This window comes from Trichechus manatus, unplaced genomic scaffold, assembly GCF_000243295.1.
Source record: "Trichechus manatus latirostris isolate Lorelei unplaced genomic scaffold, TriManLat1.0 scaffold00113, whole genome shotgun sequence".
Taxonomy (NCBI): domain Eukaryota; kingdom Metazoa; phylum Chordata; class Mammalia; order Sirenia; family Trichechidae; genus Trichechus; species Trichechus manatus.
This window is the reverse complement of record NW_004444049.1, coordinates 2,993,218-3,008,457: the sequence shown is the minus strand read 5'-3', so window position 1 is coordinate 3,008,457 and position 15,240 is coordinate 2,993,218. Positions and strand designations below refer to the sequence as shown.

The 15,240-nt window shown below is 48.6% G+C and overlaps 1 protein-coding gene across 1 annotated transcript in view; it reads right to left on the bottom strand.

The window, feature by feature from the left end:
- Positions 1 to 15,240, bottom strand: part of CPT1A (carnitine palmitoyltransferase 1A) — a 79,524-nt gene that overhangs the window by 27,368 nt on the left and 36,916 nt on the right. Inside the window, exons 5-11 of the mRNA XM_004383636.2 lie at positions 14,587 to 14,688; positions 12,009 to 12,146; positions 8,129 to 8,206; positions 6,535 to 6,642; positions 5,087 to 5,174; positions 2,543 to 2,738; positions 1,098 to 1,290 (exon numbers count right to left, since the gene is read on the bottom strand). Of these exons, the coding sequence (XP_004383693.1) occupies positions 1,098 to 1,290; positions 2,543 to 2,738; positions 5,087 to 5,174; positions 6,535 to 6,642; positions 8,129 to 8,206; positions 12,009 to 12,146; positions 14,587 to 14,688 (903 nt within the window). The remainder of the gene's footprint in view (positions 1 to 1,097; positions 1,291 to 2,542; positions 2,739 to 5,086; positions 5,175 to 6,534; positions 6,643 to 8,128; positions 8,207 to 12,008; positions 12,147 to 14,586; positions 14,689 to 15,240) is intronic.

The following is a 15,240-nucleotide window of genomic DNA, read 5'->3' as shown; positions in this document are numbered from 1 at the left end:
GAAGGCAGGAACGCAAACAGAAACCTGTCCACCCATGTTCACTGCAGCACTTTCCACAATGGCCAAACGGTGGCAACAACCGAAATGTCCATCAACAGATGAACGGACACACACAACGGGTCCATGCAGACAATGGAACAGTACTCAGCCATAAGGAGAAATGACGTCCTGATGTACGTCACAACATGGATACACCCTGAAAGCATTATGCTGAGCAGAGTAAGTCAGCTTCAAAGGGCACATACAGGCAGTCCCTGAGTTAGCAACATTCAACTTACAGACAACTTGTACTTAAGAACGGACTGCCATCAAGCCCACTATATATTAAAAATTTGCGTTAAAGACATACGATGGCTTGTAGTACCGAACACATGCACTACTTCGTGACGCTCGTGAAAACATTACTTTAATCTTATGTGGTTCCGAACTATTTCTTACGTGTTTTATAGGCATCCCACTGCCATCGAGTCGATTCCGGCTCATAGCGACCCTACAGGACAGAGCAGAACTGCCCCATAGGGTTCCCAAGGCTGTAAATCTTTCTGGAAGCAGACTGCCACATTTTTCTGCAGTGGAACAAACGGCTGGTGGGTTCAAACCGCCAACCTTTTGGTTAGCAGCTGCGTTGTTTAAACACTGCGCTATCGGGGCTCCTTTATATGCACAGAAAGGTAAAATATATACTATATTATTAAAACAAACATTTGACTAATTGACGCTAAATAAGAACCATATGTACCTGTTCTGACTTACCTACAAATTCAATTTAAAGACAGACTTAGGATCGGATCTCGCTCATAACCCAGGGATTATCTGTACTGTACGATCTCGCTTAAATGAAATAAGCAAACACAGGGAAACCAAAGATTCTGAGTGGTTACTGTGGGTGGGAGGGAAAGATGGAGTGCTTGCTGAGGGGGCAGTGAGTTTACATGAATGGTGACGGCATGATTTGGAAAAGGGTAGTGAGAATGGCTTCACATCTTGAAGAACGTTATCAGTGTCACTGAATTATACACGTGGGAACTGCTGAGATAGTGTACGTTTTGTTACGTATATTTTCACCATAATTTAAAAAAAAAACAAAAGGCAAGGACCCACCTGTCAAAACACTGGCCATGCAGCAGAGACTTGGCATAGGCGTCCATGGACATGTCAGGGTCATCCTTCCTGTACCCTTGCTCAGTTTCATCCAGCGTCACGAAGAAGGCTGCCTTTTCCACGGCATCAAGAGACTGCTTATTTTTCCCACGTGCAAAGTACGCTTGGCGGCACCTGGCCCAGGGCACCCTGCGGGAAGGGTGAGACGCAGTCAAACACACGGTAGCGTAGCTACTCTCCGCGCTCCGGGTGGACGGGGAGCCCTGGAGGAGTTTCTTCCAAACCCTCTCGTTACCGTGGGCCTAACGGTATGCCAGCCGCTTTTTACGCCTCTGGACCTCAGGGGTAAGACGCTACTCTGGTTCTAATGCGTTTACCATCAAGGTGGGTCCCTTCTGAAATGCGTGAAGCTCAGCAGACCAAGTTGGAGCCTCACTGTTGTGTATGTTGTGGCTGTGTTAAGTTTCAGAAGCTTTTGTAAACCTTTGCCTTTTTTCGCTTTATTTCTGTGAGTTAAGGCTTGCAAAGAGAATTATGGCTCTTCTGGGTGACAGGGAGCCCTGATGGGTTTGTTTTGATTTTTCTGTGCCATATTTGGAAAACCAGAGGTTCCCCATATAACCTCATGGAAAGGCATCAGCAATAAATTATCTACCTAGTTCTCAATTGCGTACTGTCATGCCACAGATCAGTGGCACCGAAGTGCCACTTGCCTCATTGGTGGCTTGCGTTGCCAGATCATATTTCTCAAAATCCACATTAGCAACCAAAAATTAAACACACTCAATTAGGACGCATGCATTCCAATCCTGAAAACGCACGCCATCCAAAAAATTAATTCAAAAAATTGGTAACCAAAGGGTTAAGGAGCACAACAGACTCAGGGCGATCTACTTCCAAAAAATCAGCCACTGAAAACCCCATGGAGCACAGTTCTACTCTGACACACATGGGGTCACCGTGAGTCGGAATCAACTCAGCGGCCACTGGAAAAAAGTTACCTGCACACATATCTGCCTGGCAAAGGTAACGCACCGTGTTCTGACTGCCCGCCACAGGACCAAGGGCAGTAAGGGTTGGAGCTCCATGCTAGGTGTTACCACAGGCCACAGAGACCAGCAACCACCCTCCAAACAGACCACTGGGTACAGAAGGGAACTGTAAAGAGACTACTGAAACCAAAAAGCCCATCGCCATCAAGTCAGTTCTGACTCATGGCAACTCCATGTGTTTCAGAGTAGAACTGCTTCATAGGGTTTTCTTGGCTGTAATCTTTATGGAAGCAGAGCGCCAGGCCTTTCTTCCGTGGTACCGCTGGGTGAGTTTGAACCACCAGCCTTTAGGTTGATAGCCAAATAAAGCATGTGCACCACCCAGGCACCTTGAAGAGCTTACGAAAACGCTGTAAAAGGCTGCAGCTGATATAAGAGGGGCTGCCCACCTCTCTCCCGCAGTGAGTGCCGCCAGCTTCGCTTCTCCCGCCTGGGGCTCAGATGGATCGTCCAGAATCCTCTGTATCTGCTGCTCGATCTCCCGGGGCTTCAGCAGCCGGCCGTCATGGTAGAGCCAGACCTTGAAGTAGCGCCCTCTGTGGTACACAACAATGTGCTTGCTGTCTTTTACGTGCTGGATGGTATCTGAAGCCACGGCGCCGGTCGGAGATACAAAAATCAGAGTGGCAAGTAAGAACAATTTAAAAATACTTACACTCCCAACTTTTAAAATGGCACTCAATTTCTGCATTACTCTAATCAGTTTAAGGAGTTCCTTTCTCAAAAGTCTGTAAAGGAGTAAGAACGGATTGACACAGTGACTTCAACATTGAGCTCAAACATAGCAACGACTGTGAGAATGGCGCACGACTGGACGTCCCGTTCCGTTACACGTGAGGTCGCTACGCGTCCCGTTCCGTTACGCGTGAGGTCGCTACGCGTCCCGTTCTGTTACGCGTGAGGTCGCTATGAGTCAAAGCCAACTCAAAGGCAACTAACAACAACACAGAAGAAGGGCTGAGAGCTTTGGAATCAGACAGCCCCAACTTCTAAGTTCAGCTCGGCCACTCACTGAATGCATGATCTTGGCGGCAAATTACTTAACCTCTCTAGGCCTTCATTTTCTCATCTGTAAAATGAAGATGATACTAGGTCCCTTGTGTGGTTGTAAAGAATTAAAGGACAATATCCACAGGGCACTCGTTCATACACAAGAAACATTCCAAATGCGTCCTTATTTTTTACTAATTAATTTACAATAGGGCAACTAGGAAAACGTTCTTAGAAGGGAGTGGGAAATTACTAAAACAAAGAACCTGTAAACATGCAAACGCCCCCCAGAGAGAAACTTAAAAAAGCTTAAACATAGCAAGAATATGGTGAAGTAAGTTTACTGAAGAGGTTATTTATCAAGTCCTCCCAAGGACTGCTGGGTGTGGGGCACGCAGTCACGGCTGTGCAGGGGCACCAGGCTTACTTAGTGGGGAAGGCATGCTAAGGGCACATTAGCAATATGACAAGTATTACAAAGTGTAAGAGGCTAAGAAACCATAAGGCAACAGAACCAGCGTAGCCTGTAGACACTGAGAAAGTCCTGCCCCCGCCCAAGGAAGTGATAGTTCGAGAAAGAACTGGCTGGATAAAGCACAAAACTAAAAACCCAAAACCGCTGCCGTTGAGTCCCTAGCGGATAGAGCAGAACTGCCCAGAGGGTTTCCAAGGCCGTCATCTTTACAGAAGCAGACTGCCACAGCTTTCTTCCGAAGAGCGGCTGCTGGGCTCGACCTCCAGCCTCTCAGTGATCAGCCAAGCGCTTTAACCACTGCGCCACCAGAGCTCCTCATACACAGGAGCGGGAAAAGAGGCCACCAGCTAGGGGAACTCTGACTGAAGCAGCAGCAACGGGTGATTATTAAAGTGATCATTTTAAAGGAAAAAGGGAAGTCACATATGGTATGGAACATTTACAGGAAGTGTCCAGAATAGGCAAATCTGTGGAGACAGAAGTAGATTCTGGGTTGCTGGGAGCTGGGCGAGGGGGAGGTGGGAGTGACTGCTAATGGGTGCGGGGTTTCTCTCTGCAGTGATGAAATTATTCTAAAAGGGATTATGGTGATGGTTACACAACTCTGTAAATATACTAAAAACCACTGGATTGTACACTTCAGGTAAATTGTAAGGTATGTAAATTATATCTCAATAAAATTAAAAAAAAAAAAAAAAAAAAAGGCAGCAATGAGGGTGGTTAGAATGGCCTGCCATGAAGGTATTGAATTCAAGGGGGCCAGGTCCATCGCCCCCCTCTCCACGGGAGGGTCAGCTGTATTGCAGGTTAGGGGACGCAGGCCACAGGCAGGACACCCTATGTCCCAGTGGGCCTGGAACGGTCCTATTTGGTGCCCATTGTCCTCTTTCATTCCCAAGTGTCCTGACTCAGATGATCAATTCCGAGGCCACTCTGCATAGAGGGACTCCTGTGTCCCTGGCCAGGCGGCTGGTACCTGAGTGGCTGACCACAGGTCAGGTACCTTAACTACGGCCTGAGTTCATCCCACAACCCACCCTGCACTTGGCCAGGGCAAACTGCCCCTGGAGGACCCAAATGAAGGAATACAAGCATTTCTAAGCAGACCTAGGAAACACACTCTCTAAGGCAGCCTTTAACTGAAGAGAAACGGGAGTCCAGAAATAGGTTGGCTGCCTTGGCCTAATGAAGAGAAAGGAGTCTCAGCCGGAGGAAGGTCACCCCTAAGATCTGAGGCAGGGTCAGCACACACAGGCATGGTCTCTGCTCTTCTCTGACATATCACTGTTCTGGGCACAAGGACAACTCGGACGGAGCTCTGCAGCAGCCCCGCTCACCTGTCTCCTCCCCCAGGGATCCGCCCCACTCACCTGTCTCCTCCCCCTCGAGATCCGCCCCCCTCACCTGTCTCCTCCCCCAGGATCCGCCCCACTCACCTGTCTCCTCCCCCGGGATCCGCCCCACTCACCTGTCTCCTCCCCCGGGATCCGGGAAGTGTTGAACATCCGCTCCCACTGGGCAGAGCAGAGTGGAATGGTGGATCCCAAAAGACAAAGCTGTAAGAAAAATGTCTCAAATGAAAAACAACTATCCACTGTTTTCTGCACACACAGCCTGGCTTGGCTTCAACTTTTCCAAACTCGAGACACCGAGCAGCCTGGGGACGTGCTTAACTGTGGCAGGCTGCCGCTTCCTACATCAGACGTCCTACTCTCCTACTCGGTTACTTGTAAACTGACGCCGAACCGCAGGGTGGGTGAGGAAGAGCTGTCTAGTTTCTCAGGAGCAGCTCACCGACAATATTATTCTCCTTGAAAAACACACAAGGGTTTCTTCGGAGGGCAAATTACAGAACTGAAATACGACAGAGGTATGTCCGTTAGGAGACACACACACACAAAAAAAACAAACAAACCGTTGCTGTCGAGTCGATTCTGACTCATAGAACAGAGAAGAACTGCTCCATAGGGTTTCCAAGGGGCGCCTGGTGGATCCGAACTGCCAACCTTTTGGTTAGCAGCCGTAGCACTTAATCACTGCGCCACCAGGAGACACAAGGAGAGTTAAATCTCAAAACAGTGATGCCGAGGGAGAAGCCAAACTGAAAAAGAGTACACAGTGTATGATTCTATTGATTTAAAACTCTGGAAAATGCTAACTACTCCAGACGGACAGAAAGCAGACTGGGGCTACCCGAGTGGGCCTGGGGGGCCGGACAGAGGTGGGAGGGGGAGATGATAGAGCGGCCCCTGGGGGTGATGGATATGTCCACTATCTTAATTGAGATGGTAGTTTCATAGGTAGGGGTGTGTGCGTGTGTGCGTGTGTGCGTGTAATGTCAGAGCTTATCAAACTGTACACTTCAAACACATGCAGTATGTCACTTATACCTTAATAAAGCTTTGTTTAAAAAGTTTTAAAAAAGCAGTTTGTTTATGCTACGGATTGAATTGTATCCCCCAAGAAGATATGTTGACGTCCTATCCCTGGGACCTGTGAAGGTGACCTTGTTTGGAAAATCTTTGCAGATGTAATTAGTGAAGCTAAGGTCACACTGGAGTAGGGTGCGTTGTAATCCCATCTGGGTGGTGTCTTTATCAAAGGGGTGAAGAGACAGAGACACACACAGGGGAGCAGACCATGTCAGGACGGAGGCAGAGACGGGAGTGAGAGGCAGAGACGGGAGTGATGCTGCAGTCTTAAGCCAGGGATTGCCTGGGGCCACCAAGAGGAAGGAGGGGGACACAGAAGGACCCGCCCCCAGAGCCTCCAGAAGGAATCAACACAGCTGATACCCTGGTCGGGGATTCCCAGCCTCCAGAACTGTGAGACAATCAATCTCTGTTGTGTTAAGCAAGCCCCCTACTCAGCGGTCCTTTCTCGGGCTGCCCCAGGACGCCCACACCGTGTACGTACGGGTTTGAGTTCCTCCCGGTCGAGCTGGCGTCTGTAGAGCAGGATGGCGTGGATGGTGTTGCCCGCCCTGGCCGCCTGGATGTGCGTCGGCACAATGTACAGTAAGTCCTGGAGACGGAGGACCATGAGGGCGGAGAGAACATCAGTAGGCAAACAGAAGGTCACTGAAGTGCACTGCAGAGCGTCTCCACACCGTTAAACTAATAAATACAAACACTGAAAGTCCGAGGACAAGCGGGATATCAACAGATTGGAGCACCTCCCCACAAAACACTCCCTAATCACAACGGCGGGGACAGGAAGCACAGGAAGAAGCCTGACAGACGACACCTTACTGGAGAGCTCAGAGTGAACACCAGCTGGGGGCAAACTGGATTCATGTCACCCAACAGGATGCCGTGAGGATGCAGGGTTTCTTCTGTGACGTTTCTGCAAAGACTACATCCCCTGAATTCAATCCTGACGACACCTCAGACAAACCCAAACTGAGAAAACGCATAACAGAACAACTGCCTTGTCATCTTTTAACATGTCATCGAAATCCAGAGAAGGCTGAGGAACTACCTCCTTGCCCGGGGAGGTCAGAGATGTGACAACTCAGCACCCCGACTCGCAACTGGGTGCTCCTGCTGTAAAGGCTGTTACTGGGACAATCGGGACCGTGAGTGGGGTCCCAGGGTCGGGCGACAATAACATATCTGCATGAACTTCCTGATAACGTAGGAGAGCCTGCTTTGCTGGGTGGAATTAAACACAAAAGAATTCCAGGAGAAAGGGCATCAGATATACCACTTACCCTCAAACGGTTCGTGAAGAAAACACAGTTTTACATACTACACTTGCCATTTTTCCGGAAGTCTGAGATTGTTTCAACAGGGGAAAAAAAGGAAAGAGAAAGAGAAAGTTTAAAGAGGAAGAAAAAGCAACCTCTAGGTAAAGAGAAGTGAGGAAATGGAGAACAGAAAGAAAGGAAAAGAGAAAGCATTTGATGAGCCGGGCATCAGCAGTGGCCTGGAACCCAGGTCGAGGGGTCTTCTAACCAAAGAACCATCCATGCTCTCCAAACAGGTTCACGCTTCCAAAGACAAAGGAAGACCGAGAAGTGAGAACTCAACACAATGCGCAGTCCTCCGCGGAATCTCGGGGATGAGGGAAAAACACTCCCCATGTCGTCGAGGGGCAAACCCTTGGCCAACTCACTGTCCCTAAGCTCCTGGGGAAGCAGGATATGGTCCCCTAACGCGAGGGCTAGTGACTACCAGGTTACACTCCCAAGTCATGAGAGCAGGCGCATGGAATCCAGTTTGCCACGAGCATATTTTTTTAATCCAAATTTCTCGCAGTACTCAGTACCCTTGAGATATTAACCAAACGCCAAAGGGAGCCATGTGGCTCCCCGGCGGGAAAGCAGGTCCCTAGACTCTGCTGTAGGAGAGTGAAGCCTTGGACCCTGGAAGCAGGACCAAGAGGCGCACTGGCCAAGCCCCAAGCATTCCAAGCAGCCGGCGGGGCTGTGAAGACATCGCCCCTGCAGGATGGCCAGACGTCTGGTCGTCCAGGTCTGCATGAGGCCATCCTGGACCTGAGGACTCACCATGGCGTAGTAGTTGCTGTTGACCATCAGCGGCCCTCGTCCTCGGAGATAGATGTACTCTTCCCACCAGTCACTCACCTGATGGGCAGAGAGGAGAGAGACAGGCTGAACAGGCACGAACATGGCAGGGTGGCAGGGCAGGTAGCATGGGGACAGGCATGCAGGGCTTCCCATCAGAGGTGCTAGGAGGTCCCTGGGTGGTGCAAACAGTTTGCACTTGCCTGGTAACTAAAAGGTTGGAGGTTTGAACCTGACCAGTGGCAACACGGAAGAAAGGCCTGGCAATCTGCTGCTGTAAGAATTACAGCCAAGAAAATCTTATGGAGCTGTTCTACTATGTAGCACAGAGTCTCCTAAGTCCGATATCAACAGTGGAGTTGCTGGGCTCCTTACAGCGTCTAACAGGCCCTTCCAGAAGGCTGCCACAACGAGACGGAGCACAAGAAAGTGGGGACATACAGTTTTTCAGTCAAGACACAGTTAGAAGGTGGATTGCTTTCATTTTACAGATGGTTAAAGAAAAAAGGCCCAATAAACATAAGAAATCAATGTTTTACCACTAATTTTCTTTTGGGTTGGCATGGTAGCTGCAAGAATGGGCTCAAATATACCAACAATTGTGAGGATGGTGCAGGACCGGGCAGTGTTTCGTTCTCTTGGACACAGGTCTCCATGAATCGGAGCTGACTCAACCGCAACTAACAATAAATTTTCTTTACAACACATTTGATTTTATAACCAAATCCAAATGCCCCCACTGACTGCCCTCCTCTTCCTGGGCCTCCCTGAAGGAGCCACTCTGTCACACACGCCCCCGGCTGTCAGTCACCTTTTTGGGCCAGGTGCTGACCCCAGGAGCCCACACGTGTTGTCTTCACTTCCCAGGACCCAGCTGGCCAGCACCTTCCTCCCACTAAACCCACCGGCAGCTCTCTCTCTTCACGGCCTCCTGGGCCAGGGACTGCTGTTTTAAACTTTTTGTTGACATCCATGTACATAGAGAACAGTGCATGTACAAGGCGGAGAGCTTGGCAATATTTACAAACAACGCACTCCTGTGAACCAGCTCCAGAGCGTCCCGTGCTCCTTCCCATCACTGCCACCCACCACCCTCCCCACTCCCAACACCGTCCTTTAGCTCTCTTGGGCCACTTTCAGCTCCCCCGTCTTCCTTGCTAGCTGCTCCTCCACCCTGGATCCCCTCCCCTGTTCATCACCGAGCATCTCCCCTTCCCCTCCAGGCATAGGAGAGCTCGGCGGGTTCACAGGCAGACTGGCCAGCGAGGACATTCACTCAAGGGCAATGCGAATGATACTCCTGGGCCAGGTTCCAGCCCCAGAGAGGCAGCCAAGGAATCTGCCCAATCCCACAGTCACCAACAGCATCCTGGACCCTGGCCAGCAAGCTCAAGGATGATGCCCTTGGACATAAAAGGGACCGGACGAGAGGAGAGGGAGGAGCAACTCGGAAAAGGAAGGTGGGAACAGTTGCACAACTCAAACAATGTAACCAGTCTCACTAAATTGGACCTGTAGAAACTTCAATTGATGTATGTTCTGCTGTGGATATTCTCAACAGCAACAACAAAAATAAATTACTTACCAAAAAAAAAAAAAAAATCATTAGATGGATGAAGTTCCTAGGCTAGAAGACAAAGGACCGTAGACTCAGGGGACGTCTACATCAACTGGAACAACATAGTTCATAAAGACAATGTTCTGCATCCTACTTCGGTGAGTAGCATCTGGGGCCTTAAAAGCTTGCAAGCAGCCATCTAAGATACAACTATTGGTCTCTTACCACCTGAATCAAAGGAGAATTAAGAAGGCAAAGACTCAAGAGAGGAATTAGTTCAAAGGTCTAACGCATCACATGAACCACAGCCTACATGTCCCCGAGACCAGAAGAACTAGATGGTGCCCAGCTACCACTACTGACTGCTCTGACTGGGATCACAACAGTGTGTCCCAGACAGAGTGGGAGAAAAGCTATAGAACAAAAAATCAAATTCACAAAAAAGACCAGCCTTACTGGCCTGATAGAGAATGGAGGAACCCCTGAGACTATGGCCCTAAGACACCCTTCTGAACTAGAGTGAAGCCATTCTCAAAGATCACCTTTTAGCCAAACAACAGACAAGCCCTTAAGATAAACAATAACACTCAAGAGAAACGCAGTCCTTAGAACAATTAATTATAGGAGATCAAAAGGGCAGTATCTGCCTCCACTGCTCTCACCCCTTCGGGAGCAAGGGAGAATGAAGAAAACAAGATACAAGGAAAAGATTAGTCGAAAGGACTAATGGACCACAACTATCACAGCCTCCGCCAGACTGAGTCCAGTACAACTAGATGGTGCCCGGCTACCACCGCTGACTGCCCTGACAGGGATCACAACAGAGGGTCCCGGCCAGAGATGGAGAAAAATGTAGAACAAAATTCTAACTCACAAAAAAAGACCACACTTACTGGCCTGACACAGACTGGAGAAACCCTGAGTATGGCCCCCGGACACCCTTTTAGCTCAGTAATGAAGTCACTCCCGAGGTTCACCCTTCAGCCAAAGATTAGACAGCCCCATAAAACAAAACAAAACTAATGGGGCACATCAGCCCAGGCACAAGGACTAGAAGGCAGGAGGGGACAGGAAAGCTGGTAATAGGGAACCCAAGGTTGAGAAGGGACAGTGTTGACATGTCATGGGGTTGTTAACCGATGTCGTAAAACAATATGTGTACTAACTGTTTAATGAGAAACTATTTGTTCTGGAAACCTTCATCTGAAGTACAATAAAGAACAAGGGAAAAAAAAGGGGAGGGGCAGTATCTGCCCAAAAGCAAAGATGAGAAGGCAGGAAGGGGTAGACCATCAGGACGAAAGGAAATGGGGAAGCCAGGGTGGAAATGGCAAGGGTGCTGACACATTGTGGAGAATGAAACCAAGGTCATGAAATACTTGTTGTACAAACTATCAAATGGGAAGCTAATCTGCTCTGTAAACTTTCACCTAATGCACAATTGAAAAAAAGAAATTTCTGTTCTGCTTTTTAAAGAAAAAAATCATTGGAAGAGCAGAAGGTCCTCCTTGAGGGAAAAAAAGGGGGTTTCAATCACCAAGTTATTTCTTACACAAACAGAAGAAAAAAGTAAAACGAAAAGGAATGTAATCTCAAATCTTCCCGAACATTTGCCTAATAAATCATAAAATAACAAAAATTATCCTTTTTTCGAGGTGATAAAAAAAGGACATTTTGAAACAATGAAAAGAAAAAAGAGGCGAGCTGGTGGCTGGGGCAGCTCGTTCACTAGGACTGCAGGAGAAATGACTCAAAGCAAGGTTCCCGTGAAAAGACCCAGGGGGTCCCCCCGGCCCCGGTATGAAACAGCCTCCTGTCTGGTGTTGGATGCCAATTCTCCTAGCCCGGTAACCTCTGCGCACAGGAAAACGGTCAGGACCTGCACGGCAGTCCTGCGGGGTTACCCCCCTGCACGCGGGGTGAAATGCCTGCTGCTGTTGTCAGCTGCCAACTCATGGCAACCCCACGTGTTTCAGAGTAGAGCTGCTCCATAGGGTTTTCAAGGCTGTGACCTTTCGGAAGTAGACTGCCAGGCTTGTCTTCTGAGGCGCCTCTGGATAGATTTCAGTCATCAACCTTTCAGCTAGTAATCAAGCGCTTAACCGTTAAATTGTCACTGTAACTGTACATACGAGTACCCCTCTGGACACAGGGTGAAATTGTCAGTCTAAATACACATTGGAACTAACGTGCAATCTTGTGTCATCTAAACTGACAGATCAGCTCTGTGTTTCCTGCCCCCCAGCCTGGTATTTTCATACAGCCACCACATCATCAAAAGAAACAGCATGTGTACACACTTACGTAATTCATAGCCCACCAGGATTTTAGCTTCAAGTACCACTGCAATTTTGGTCCAAGGTTGATGGCAAAATCCTGCGCCAGCTCTGTCATCCGTCTGAAGTCCTCCTCCTTCATGAGGGGCCTCACAGACTCCAGGTACTGGAGTTAAGGGAAGAAAAAGCAAAGTCAACACACACCAGTCAGAGCTTACGGTGTCTTTACCCATGCCCTAGAGAAAACATAGCTGACTGAAAAGATTTAACGTCTTCCCCATGCTGGCTCTGCTGCTCCTCAGACAGGTTAGCTAACTTCAATGCTACATGTTTTAGGTTCAGAACAAACAATTCAACTTCTTTATCCCTCACTGGCACAAAAGCTCCCCAAGTCCCGCATCCCCACACAACCACCAGAGTAAATTCTACGGCGTAAGATCACCATTCAGTCACTGAGAAAACTTCTATAGTGTCTTCTATCCATGATGTGACCTTTAATAAGATATCTGTCCTCTAAGCTGCAATGGCCGGAGATAGTGGGGATGAGGGGAGGTGGGCCGTACCAACAGCAGTGCTGTGAGGGGTGTCAGCCACGTGCTCAGGGTGGCAGGATGGGAAGGAGGAGTGGGACAGAGGGGGACAGGGAGGTCATGTGGACAGGCCAAGGCCCTATCTCCAGGTTCAGGATTTTCAACTTCATCCCCTTTGACAAGCACTTGGGTGTAAAAACGTTATGTTTCGGCTCACACACCTAGCATTTTTAAATGTACACCGCAAAGCTTCTGAAACGTACAAAGCAAGAACTTACAGAAAGTAACAGTCACCAACCCCTGCTTTGTGACTTTAATCCAACAAGTTAATTGCTATTGTTGCTTGCTGCCATTGAGTCAGCCCCAACTCATGGCGACTCCATGCACAATGAAATGACATACTTGGTCCTGTGGATTGGACCACTGTGAGCTATAGGGCTTTCAATGGTTGATTTTTAGGAGTCGATCACCAGGTCTTTCTTCCTAGCCCGTCTCAGTCTGGAAGCGCAGCTGAAACCTGTTCAGCATCACAGCAACCCGCAAGCCTCCACTGACAGACAGGTGGTGACTGCACATGAGGTGCGTTGGCTGGAAATCAACTCCTGAGTGGAAGGTCAGAATTCTGCCACTGAACCACCAATGCCCCCAGATAAGTTAGTATCTGCTGTAAGAACTGCTCTGGGGCAGCGGTGCTCACTCGAGCCCCTCCTTGAGTGTTTAAAGATAGAATCTCATCCCTTAAGACAGATTAGTTGTTACACATCTTAAGGTTTATTCAGTGTAAAATGTATGCTAGTGGGACTGAAAATCACACTCCGAATGAGCTGAAGTCGAACAGAGATTTGAAGGAACTTGCTGACGCCAACTGGGAGCAAAGGACAGAGCCTGTGGAGCTTCTTGGTTATAGTTTAAAAATGGGCTGCAGAATGTGGATAAATTTGTGTGTTGCTAGTGGAAATGTAAAATGGCACAGCCACATTGGTAAACAGTCTGGCAGTGCATCAAAAAGTTCAACACAGAATTACCAAATGAACCAGCAATTCCGCTCCTATGTATATACCCCAAAGACTTGAAAGCAGGTAGGTGAACAAAAACTTGTACACAGATGTTCATAGCTGCATTATTCACAAAAGCCAAAAGGGGGAAACAATCCAAATGTCTATCAACAGAAGAATGCATAAACAAAAGGTAGCCCTTCCATACCAAGAGATTATTATTCAGCCACAGACAAGAATGGAGTTCTGATGCCTGCTACAACACGAATGAACCTTGAACACATTATGTTGAGTGAAAGAAGCCAGACACAAAAGGTCACTATTGTATGATTCCATCCGCATAAAATGTCCAGAAGACAGCAAGCAGATTAGTGGTTATCAGGGGCTGGGGGAACGGGGAGTTATTGCTTAAAGGGTACGGGGCTTTCATCTGGGTGAAGAAAAGTTCCAGAAACAGACGGCAGTGATGGCTGCATGACACTGAGAATGTACTTAATGTCACTGAACTGGATACTTTAAAATGGCTAAATGGTCAATTTTATGTTATGTGTATTTTACCACAAGAAATTACATATATATATATGTGCACATATACACATATACTGGGCTGCTCCCTCGCTTGTGGGGTGGTCTCAGGATTAAAGGAGCTAAGGCAGCTGCGGCTGTTGTCATAACCGGTCTTGCAGGCAGTCCATCGTCTACCCCGCACCTGGCCACCGGGGAGCCTGCTTTGAAATGGGTGGGGGCTTGTCAAAGCACATTGCTGGGGGCCGACCATCTCCCCGCACCCAGCTGTCCCAGGGTCAGCGAGGGACACTCAAAGGTTCTCTGGTGCCCCTCCCCCATCAGACTCAAAACTTCCATCAAGCACGGTGTGTTTTTAAAACATCTGTGATGTGCTGTGACATCAGGAGGGAGCAAGGGTGTCACATAACAACAACCCCACGAGGTACTGAGAGCTCAGACAGCCCAACGATGGGCAGTGAACTCACAGTCCAAGTTAACACAGAAGCTTTTCCATCAAAAAGACAGCCGGCACGTGCAGAGAGGGCCGCAGGGTGCAAGGCGGAGCCAAACTCACCCTGTCCACGGTGTCTTTCACGGCTGGGACCGGCAGGCGTGGCAGCGAGGTCTGGAAGCTGTACAACATGGGCTTTCGGCCTGATAAAATCTTCACCATACCCTTCAAAAAAAAAAAAAAGTGACATTTAAAAAAACAAACCCACATTAAAGATCAGAAGCCAGTTCTCAACTGTATACAACTCGCCGATTATTTACAGATTTTCTGCGGCTATTTATTGTCCCTCCGGCCCATTTCTGCCCTCACACTCGCAGGCCCTAGCGAACCACACGTAGCCCCTAAATGAGAACTCTGTTAAACAGAAGCCTGAATCTGAGAGAAGCCTGGAGTGTAGCTGTCCCAGCATGGTTTACTGGCCTGGTCCCTCCTGCCGTCTGTGGTACTGCAGTACGGCTGCACCTGTGCACAAGGGTAAGTTTCGCCCCACCCACGTGTTCGAGCCCTTGGTTTCCGCGATTGACTTGACGTTCGTGCACGGGATCCAAGCTGAGGAACCTGGACCTCAAGCCATCCGCGCAGAAAGCCATTTCGTCTCTTCATTCATTGTCAGGCCTAATGGAGATCACACACTTGCCTACTCTCACTTTTATTTTAGCTCGAAAGATCTAAACATGGTGTAATAACTGGTCATCTCATGCTGACCAGACTGCAAGG